Source organism: Balaenoptera physalus, assembly GCF_965194825.1.
Source record: "Balaenoptera physalus genome assembly, chromosome: 12".
Lineage (NCBI taxonomy): Eukaryota > Metazoa > Chordata > Mammalia > Artiodactyla > Balaenopteridae > Balaenoptera > Balaenoptera physalus.
The window spans coordinates 3013897-3023940 of record NC_138897.1 but is presented as its reverse complement, the minus strand read 5'-3'; the positions used below and the strand labels follow the sequence as shown (position 1 = coordinate 3023940).

Below are 10044 nucleotides of genomic sequence, written 5' to 3'. Positions count from 1 at the left end.
CCTTTTTTTTTTTTTTTTTTAAAGATTTATTTATTGACTGATTGCTACGTTGGGTCTTCGTTTCTGTGCGAGGGCTTTCTCTAGTTGCGGGGAGCGGGGGCCACTCTTCATCGCGGTGCGCGGGCCTCTCACCGTCGCGGCCTCTCTTGTTGCGGAGCACAGGCTCCAGACGCGCAGGCTCAGTAGTTGTGGCTCACGGGCCCAGTTGCTCCGCGGCATGTGGGATCTTCCCAGACCAGGGCTCGAACCCGTGTCCCCTGCATTAGCAGGCAGATTCTCAACCACTGCGCCACCAGGGAAGCCCCATTTTACCTTTTTAAAGTGTACAGTCAGTAACATTAATTACATTCACAACGTTGTGCAACCATCCGCACTACCCTTTTCCAAAACTTTTTCATCACTTCAAAGGGCAAATTTGAACGCCACAAATACGTAGTCCTAGACTTAATTAAGCAGATAAACGAATAAGAAGCAAGCTGTAATGGGTGATCAACATGATACATTTATTACGAACACGAAACTCTTGGGTTTTTGAACTAAGTGACGAAGCTCACAGCTCAAAGCAAAACCCAGAATTAGAGCTTGGGGTCCATGTTCACCTGGACCCACCGACTTCTGAATTTGCCCTATTCTTCTGAATGCTTTTCTATTCATTTGGTCACATCATCTGGAAGCCTTGGCTATTCCGCTTGTATTTAATTCCAGAGGGTCTTAACTTGCCCAGTGTTTGTTGTTTTGTTTTGTTCTGAAATGACTTTTTTTCCCAGAGAATACGATACATTGAATACAGAACGACAAGAGTCAGTACAGTGTTACAGCCACGGTGGTGCATTATTTCAAGTCTTAAAAACCACGGCTGCTTTTGCCTTTGGAGGGGAGCACAAGACCGGCCAAGCGAGGGCTTGCCCGTTGAGCAGAGCCTGGGGGAGGGGGGCATGCCCTGGTTCGAGTCGGGGTCAATTCCTCTGAGTGTGTCACTTCTGCCAACCTCGTACGAGTCCACATTTGCAAGTCCCCTGACGTCCAGCTGCCACCCACTGAAAACAGGGAAGCTGGAGGGGTTGGTTGACTGTGGCCCCCGAATTTTCCCCCTTCCACATGCCCCCCTGTTGACCTGGGGCTGATGGAGTGGACGGATCTCTGAGAAGGAGTCTGCCATCCTCGGTGGATCTGTATCTATGGTAACAGTAGGACATTATTGTGAATAACTGGGAAAAAAAGGTGTTCACGTCTCCCTTTGTAAACTGTCAGTGCATAAGTAATTTCTGGCTTCAAAACATTACTTTTAATGACTACATACTTTTACCATGTAAGCACTCGAGCATCTCTCTTTAGGAGTTGTGTGCTCCCAGGGTGTGTAATGGGAGGTGTTTGGTTTCAGTTACGCACTAGGGAAAAATGCTGTGAGTCAGAGGAAAGAGTAAATTATGCAAGAAAAGCGATGTGTGTGTGCGCGCGCGCATGCCCGTGTGTGGGTCGGTGGAGGGGACTTTCACGGAGTTACTGTTGTTGGGATTTGTATTTTTGCAGCACGGGGAGATGTCTAATGCAGGCATCTGGTGCTCAGTGCCAACGTGTCTGAAGCTGCGCCCTCCGGCTGGTGGCCGGTGCCCCTGCGGCCAGTGTTCTCGCGTCCTGGCCAGTCTCGGGCTGTGCTGATTATCCCAGACAAGGGCAGGCACCGGAAACAGAATCCTTTCCTCCATCTGGGATGAGAGAGATCTCCATACTGGTATATGTGGACTGGGATGAGAGAGATCTCCATACTGGTGTATGTGGACTAGAGTAGAGGATCGTGGGCACTTAATTTGGGTGAAGCAAAGAGAAAAGGAAAGAAGAGGAAGAGAAACGTGAAGATAACAGGAGACCCAGGCAGTGCGCCCCCAGGAGCACGGGGAAGGCCCCCTGCCCCCCCGGGGTGCTGCACCCCGCCCCAGCTCCCCTCCCAGCCTTACCGCCCAGACAGCTTGACCAAAGCCTTTTCAAAGAAGGCAGGCTCTAAACACAGATTCTTCCACACTTAGGTACGTATCCGCCAGAGAAGTGGGGATGTGGAGAGGAAGAGGGTGCCATTCAGTCCCGCCCCAATATTAACACCGACGCCTGTGATGTGCCCGTCACCTGCTCCCAGGAGGGCCCCCTCCGAGCCCAGGGTCATTGCACTGGGGACGCAGAAGGACGGGCAGCCCGGGTGGGCGCAGGCTGGGGGGACCACATGGTGCAGAAAGGGAACTTGACGGTGGCATTTAGCCGCCAGGGCATCAGGGAGGGGCGTTCTCTATGGTGCTACAACCAGTGCCCTCCCTCGACCCTGCTAGCTCCCCCCTTAGGAACTTGCGAAACATTTCAAGTCCTTCTGGAAAAAGCGACGGCGGTAGGGACCGAAGAATGAGCGTCCGCGAGCAGGGTGGTTGTCAGAGAGCGCGATGCAGAGCCCTAACGCTCATGAGCGCCTGCTAAGTGCCCAGAAGCCTGCTGGGGGCAACCGGGCGATGACCGTGCAGGGGAGGTGAGACCCTCCTCTTCTGCTGCCCAGCAAACCAAGACTCAAGGAGGGCAGGTAGTGACGGAGCCCCGGCTGCACGCTCGGTCTTTCCACTGTGGCCTGGTACCCAGGTCTCCACGCGATGAGATTTCGCTCATGGCAAAGAGAGGCAGAGCAGAGCCCAGAGCCTGGAGCCTGGCGCCCGGCCATCCAGGACCAGCCCACCTTCCCCCTCACAGCGGGGCTGTCACAGGCAAGCGCAGCCATACGAGCCCGCCGTCTTGTCTGTAAAGGAGAGGGGAAGGCGACCACGGTGCCCCCAGAAAGGCCGTGCCTGGTACCGAAGGACTGCTCACTACGTTGTAGCTGCAGTTGTTCCAGAAAATGCACAGCCAACCAGAGGTCATAGGGCAAAAGTGGAGGGCACGGAATCGGAAGACAGATTTGATTTGATTTCAAGTCTTGACTCGGCCTCTGTTGAGCTGAGATTGGGGCAAGTACCTTGCCAAGCCTCGGTTTCCCGTTTGTGGAAGAGGACACATGTGCCTGGCCATGGGGGGCGCTGGGCAGTTCTTGGTGAAGACGACGTGCTCCCCCGTCCCATCCCAGGAGGGCTGTCAGGAGGCCTGTGGGAGCAGGAGCTGCTGTGGATGGTGACATGAGTTCCAGAACAGGAGGCGGTGGGGGAGACCCAGGACAGGAAAGAAGCGCGGAGGATGCAGAAGGGGATGAAGCAGGGAAGCGGGAAGAGGAGGGACCACGAGCGAGGAGTTCGGGATTCTGCCTCGGGTCACAGTGCTGGACCACATTTCAGGTTCAATGCTGAGCGTGAGTTTCACCCACAGGCTTTTAAAAGATATCATTCCCGGGCTTCCCTGGTGGTGCAGTGGTTGAGAGTCTGCCTGCTAATGCAGGGGACACGGGTTCGAGCCCTGGTCGGGGAAGATCCCACATGCCGCGGAGCAACTGGGCCCGTGAGCCACAACTGCTGAGCCTGCGCGTCTGGAGCCTGTGCTCCGCAACAAGAGAGGCCGTGACAGTGAGAGGCTCGCGCACCGCGATGAAGAGTGGTCCCCGCTCGCCACAACTAGAGAAAGCCCTCGCACAGAAACGAAGACCCAACACAGCCATAAATTAATTAATTAATTAATTAAAAAAAAATAAAAAGATATCATTCCCTATAAATACAAGGGAGGGAGTTGAGGAGCGCGGAAGCAGGGATTGCGACTGGGTGCGTGTGCATCTCTGCAGAGCCCTCCTTCCCGAGTCAGGTGTGCGGAGTCTCTGTTTTGCAAAGGAGAGTCTGCACTGCTCCCCAAAGAAAACCACAGCTGACCGGCACTTGCCTGTTTCTGTCTACAGAGCCCACTGGGGGATCCAATGTCTCTCCCCTCTGGATGCAAAAGCAATATCTTTAAGGTCTTTGGAATTTTTATTTTATTATTTTTAAAAATATTTATTGATTTATTTATTTGGCCGCGCTGGGTCTTAGTTGCGGCATGCGGGTTATTTGTTGAGGCACGCGGGATCTTTTAGTTGCGGCATGCAGGATCTAGTTCCCTGACCAGGGGTCGAACCTGGGCTCCCTGCATTGGGAGTGCAGAGTCTTAACCACTGGACTGCCAGGAGAGTCCCCACAAAAGCAATTTTGAGGGCTTCCATTCCTACAGTCACCTGAGCTCTGTTTCTTGGTTTTAAATTTAGAAAAAGATATAACAAACAATTCAGCGTTGCTGAGGCAGCTCGCATTCTTCTGTGTAGGAGCAGAGAGAGCCTGCATAATTTTAGGTTAAAAGAAAAGGTATCAGCTAAATTTGCAGTGATGGGCAAAAGCAATCTCAAAAAGGAGGGTCTAGAAAACCGGCAACCCACTATGATGAGGTCTAGGGGCCCAGATTTTCCCTTGAAAGTTTTCCCTTGATTTCCCTTGTGTGAAGATAAGGAAGTAAACTAACCAAAACAATCTGAACTTAATTTGATAGTACTGAAACATTAGTAGTTATATATTCTGGTTTCTCTTCTGTCTAAAATGATTCCTACCCTTGAATTTATACAAATGCCCTCAAAAACGTACAAGAAATCAGTTAGTCCTGCTGGGGTCTTCCTGGCTGGAAGATGAACAAGCAAAAACATTTTGTTTCACTGACATTTTATTTTGTTCTGAGTTCCTTTTTCTCTGTTTCCTCAAGTAAATTTTCTGCTAAGATTCTGCAAACAGGCACCAAGATGAGTCAGAACCCATTGAAGTGTCTTGAGCCTCATAGGTTCTGCAATTTCATTACGTGCTACGTGGCGTTTATAAACAGCACACGGTCTCTCCGTGCGTCAGATACCACTAGGCAGTGGTCGCTGTCTCTCTGGGTTTGTTTAGTGACACGTCAGGCCAGCCTCTGCACGCACCAGGATTACGAATCCAAGCACATTTATATACTTGGTGTAGGAATGTGGAAATAAGATTGGGATCTGGTGATTCCAGGGAGGGGCTTAATGCTCCAATAGTTCCCAGACTAGGGGCTCAGTGTACGATGTGAAAGGGTAATGAGGGGAGAATGCCTTTAGCCACAGGTCCAGAGCCTTGGTCCAGGGCTTGCGTTGGAGCTGGGCCCGGGGAAGGGACCCACAGACGTGAATGCAGTAGGCCCTCGGGGAAAGCCAAGATGTTGGTTGGTGGGAGGGATTGAGCCCCGATATGGAGAGCTCGGGCATGGGGGGTTTGTGGCTGTCACCAGGGAGAACCCAGACACCAAAGGAAGGCTCAGTCAAGACAGAAAAGGCCAGGGTCTGACCAAGGATAACCTGGCCTTCTGACAGCCCGCGTTCCCAAACACTGTACCAGCGGTTTCAGGACCGAACTTGTGAAGGAAGGTGACACAGCCACGAAGATCCGAGGGACCTGAGGAGTGAAGCAGAAGAGAGAGGGTCATCCTGACTCGCTCTCGCAGCAGTGATGGAGGAAGGGTAGGTTCCGGGCTGTGCTGGTGAATCCCTCCTCCTCCTCCTGTTGTGGATCTATGCAGTGTTCCCTGCTTCCCTGCTCTCAGGGCTGAGAAAACCCGTGGCGCGGTCCCTAGGAGGATCCGCAATGCCCAGGAACGTACATGAGGATGGTCAGTGGTGGGGTTGGTTAAAATCACTGGCTGTGACCATCGGTAATGAACGGCGCGACGGCCGCTGGTGGAGAGAAACCCAGAATCAGTGAGGTGCCCGGCAAACAAAATACACAATGTGAGCACCTGTGGATGGAAGTGTGTGATGAGGTAGTGGGGCGGCCTCCAGAAGGAGTTTCAAAAGTCTGAAGTGTGGGGAGAGGTCCCAGTGGGGATGTGACGGCCGCTGCCCCTCCACGGGCAGTCCTTTTAAGTGACCTGCCCACCAAAGCGAGCGTGGACACCAGGAGATAACAATCAAAGACTTTCCCATGCTACTTCAACAACGTTTATTGTAAAATTAGTCCATCTTATTCTGGAAGTCCTAGTGGTGATAGCTGTACACCTTTATGAGTGAACTAAAAACTGCTGAATTGTACACTTCGAAATGGTCAATTTTATGGTATATGAATTGTATTTCACCAGAAGAAAGTGAACCATCATAAGGTGGTCGGAAGCAATTGAAAAAATATTAAATGGTGTAAAGTTAAAATAGAAATCTCTTGGAACTCCCTGGCAGTACAGCGATTAGGACCGCGCTTCCACTGCAGGGGGCCCAGGTTCGATCCCTGAGTCAGGGAACTAGATCCCACATGCCACACGGTGAGGCGGAAAAAAAAAAAAAGAAATCTCTTGATCCCTTCACTGACCTACATATTCCTTGCTCTCACTTCCCAAAGGGAAACCACATTACCACCTTCCAGAAATTCTTTCTGACCGTGAAGTCTATATGTGCACATATACAGGATCAAACTGCAAGTAGTATTCTGCAGCTTGCTTTTCTAATGTAACAATAGATGTCTCCACATTAATACATGTAAAAATCCCTCATTTTGTAATGGGCGCATAATAGCCTGATGTACTATCATTTCTGTAAGCAGTCCTCTATAAACAGGCATTTAAGTGCTTCTACAATTTTGCCTTGTACCTACATCTCTGTGCACCTATGAAAGTTTATGTGTGGGATGGATTCCTAGAAGTAAAACTGATAGACAAAGGACATGTGTACTTAAATTTTAATAGCTGTCACCAAATTGCTTTCCAAAAACTGTTCCTAACATCCAGTGGCCCCAGCGGTGCAGGCAGGACCCATTTCCTCACACTCTCTGGGTTGAAATCTTTGTCCTTTGGAGGAGCTTCAAGGACCACTTGATGGTGGTGGGGAGGGGAGTGCAGGGGAGAAGAGAAGGGGCAGCTGGGGAGGGAAGCCAGCAGGCTGCGTGGCTTGAGCTAGGGAGGCTCTACTTTTATTTGTATATAAACTGTGATTCTGATATAAGGGATTTCGATAAAAGCGTTCCGCTTTAAAAAAAGAGATAAAGAAAGGTTTGAAAACTATGAATTAGGTAGTCCTATAAAGCCGTGTTCCCTCCGCCTTCCAGAGGCTCATTTCACCTGCTGGGGCCCCCAAATGGCCCTTGACCTACCTTGCCCCTAGGTATCCACGCCCTTGGTAATCCCACCCACGCTGTGTAACTGATAGCGCAATGCAGAAACGACGTCCTGTGATGTGCCTGGTGTGGTATTTGAAGACACTGCAGCTTCTGCCTTGACCTCTGTGATCACTAATTCTGGAGGGAGACAGCCGCCAGTTGTGGGGATGAACGAACAGCCCCGTGCCGACTTCACACCATGGGGGACCAGCTTGCTCCATGTGAGTCAACGGTCCTGGACGTGGCCTTCAGGTGACCATGGCCCCAAGCAACATCTTGATGCAATCTCTGCAGCAGCTCCAAGCCAGAACACCATCTCAGCCAGTCCTGAATTCCTGACCCATAGAAGCTGTGTGAGACAATAAATGTTTTTCATTGTTTGAAGCTTCTAAGTTTGGGGATATTTTGTTATGCAGCAATAGACAACTAATGTACCTGGGATTGAGAGGTTTGGTGTCCCAGAGCCTACACTTCTGGTTTTATACCTGGATTTAAACCCCACTTCTGGTCCTGTCCCCTTGGAGGCCTTTGGTATTTCCAGGACACACCACCCCTTCCACAAGGAGGCTGCTTTCAGATGAGTGTCCTGGAGGTGACAGGGGTGGTTAAGGATGGACACAGTGACTTGCCCATTGAACACTAAACCCAAATTAAAACTAAACATAGGCTATTCAGTTACTCTAATCTTTGAGACAGCAAATTTTTTTTTTTGGCTGCGCCACGTGTCTTGTGAGATCTTAGTTCCCTGACCAGGGGTTGAACCCTCAGCAGTGCAAGCACCAAGTCCTACCCACTGGACCGCCAGGGAATTCCCTGAGACAGCAATTTCGTACAAGGACGGAAGGATTCAGTTAGAAGCCAGATTCTAGGGGTCTAAGTCAACAGAGCCGAAGCAGGTTGGAAACTGTTCCCTTCAAGATGTTGGTGGTGAAGGGAAAGGGAAGGTCCTTCTTTGTTTGTTTGCTTGTTTAAGGCTTGGAGACGGTGCTCACTTTGTAGGAAGAAGAGGAACGAGGGCCTGGGCTGAAAATAAAAACGACATCTCTGGACGATAACTGGTGGAGAGAGGGGTAAAAAAGAGAAGGAATTTTGAGCCAGGCTTTAATCACTTCCCTGAACCAGCAGTCAGAGAACTCTGCCTCCTTTGCCCAGGACTGGAGATTCCAGAAACCTGGAGAAAATCGGGGAGGACTGGTGTCAGTTAGACGGTCAGACGGTAGAGCCCACCTGTGAGGATGGAGGACCCCCCTGGTTGCAGAGACTCAGGGCAGTTGGAAGCGTGAGGGTCCAGGACGCCCTCCCCTGCAGGCTACATGGCTCTGGGACTTGAGCTGAGGGTGAACTAGAGAAAGGGCAGAATGTTAGAGTGGGGGTCCCCCCAATTTGGCAATGGCCAGGGTAAGCATGGAGGAAGGTCAAGGCTGGGGCTCTACGGGGTGATGGGGAGAATCTCGTAGGAACCCAGGAGGTGAACCCAGTCCTGCAGGGGTGAGCCAGGCTGGGACCTGGGACCTGGGACCCTTTGCTGCAGTGCTTGCACCAGGACAAACTTCTCCTCCAGTAACAAAATACAAAGAAACTATAAGGGACTAAAAATAACTGCGTGCATGGGCAGCTGGGGCAAATTACGGACAACAAGATACAAAAAGACCAGAAAAGCTCAACTGCCACTTCTGAAGAGCTGGGAGCAAAAGCAGGGTCCTGCGCATGCCCCCTGCCCTCAACACCGCCAACGGGGTGGGCGGACCACCTCAGCCCGCCCTCCAGCCCGACCCCTGGACACACCCCTCGGTCCACCCCGTGCAAGGAGCCAGCTCCGCCCCACTTGAGTGAGCCAGCAACGGAACCTGTTACTCTTTCTGCTCCCTCGTGCTGCAGCAGGGGCCCCAATAAAGCCTTGCCTGAATTTCTTGTCTGGCCTCTTCTCAATTTCTATCGATTAAGGAGGCCAAGGACCCTGGTGGGTAACGGGGATGACGGCCGGGGGCAGGGGCACGCTGAGGCCTGGGGGTGCTTTAGCAAGAGTAAGGGGTCTGAGAGGGAAAGAGCAGGGCTGTCGCCCCCAGGAGAACTCTGCAGTGAGAGCCCAGGGGCCGGAGTGCAGGAGGGACAGAGAGGCCCAGGGGCTGGGCCACCAATGACTTTCCTTAATCAAGAGCCAGTGCCTTTTGTTCCCCTCTGGAAGGTCCTTGAGTCCCTTCGAGGCCCTAGCTTGTTCACGACAGTGGCGGCTTTGTGCTTCTCTCTGAAATAAAACTTTTATCTTAAAAAAGAAAATGTATCCAATGCAGTCTGTCATAATCACAGTATTCAGATCTTCCCTGGCTCTGGGGGGGGGGGGGGTGAGGGGTGCCTCGGGTTCACTGGGGCACAGGCGAAAAGTACCGAAGAAGCTTGTTCCTATTTCTTTTTTCCCCTCTGGATTTCCGTTGTAATGGATTGAAGCTACACAGGAAATTTAATCCCAAAACTTGGCTTTGATTTTTTTTTTTCCAGCTAACCCTTTCAAAGTTGGGAAAGACCTGGCTATGCGGCCAGGGAAAAGTAACGTTTGGATTAGATTCCCCAGGGTTTGGGGCAGCGTGACAAAGGGGCCGGGCACTCCGCGCGGCCGCAGCGCCGGGAGCATCGCGGCTGGCACAGGTGCGGCCTGCGTGGGAGAAGGTGCTTCCGGGTGTGTCTCCCACTGGCTGGAGGGAGGCCTGACGCACAGGCCCCTCTTTGTCCCCCGAGCACCCGGCGGGAGCCGAGGGCTTTGCGCAGCTTCCCCCGAGGCCCTGGTCTCCCTCAGCAGATCCGGTCAAGCCGTGTGGACCCGACCCGCACTGGAGCCGGGCAGCAGCCTCAGCCCTCGCGGGCCGCGGGCTGGGGACGTGTGTGCAGACGGCGCGGAGGGTCTCTGCGCGGCGGCCAGGGTTTGCTCTCGCCTGGTGCGAAGTGCGAGAGGGCCGTGGGCGTCCCGCGACACAGCACCGAAGTG

The 10044-nt window shown here is 52.2% G+C and overlaps 2 protein-coding genes across 2 annotated transcripts in view; one reads left to right on the top strand and one right to left on the bottom strand.

Annotated features, from left to right (window-relative positions):
* Positions 1-2426: 2426 nt before the first annotated feature.
* LOC309639759 (uncharacterized protein) overlaps positions 2427-10044 on the top strand; it is a gene marked incomplete at its 5' end in the record, with an annotated part of 34372 nt that continues 26754 nt past the window's right edge. The window contains 3 exons of the mRNA XM_082417357.1: positions 2427-2509; positions 8217-8293; positions 9778-10041. Coding sequence (XP_082273483.1) covers positions 2427-2509; positions 8217-8293; positions 9778-10041 — 424 coding nt within the window. The remainder of the gene's footprint in view (positions 2510-8216; positions 8294-9777; positions 10042-10044) is intronic.
* LOC309640301 (uncharacterized protein) lies at positions 3256-9693 on the bottom strand (the record flags this gene model as incomplete). The annotated part of the gene is made up of 5 exons (XM_082418768.1): positions 3256-7413; positions 7500-7650; positions 8057-8119; positions 8292-8996; positions 9667-9693. The coding sequence occupies 5 exons, from the start codon at positions 9691-9693 to the stop codon at positions 7382-7384; spliced, it is 978 nt and encodes a 325-aa protein (XP_082274894.1). The 3' UTR covers positions 3256-7381.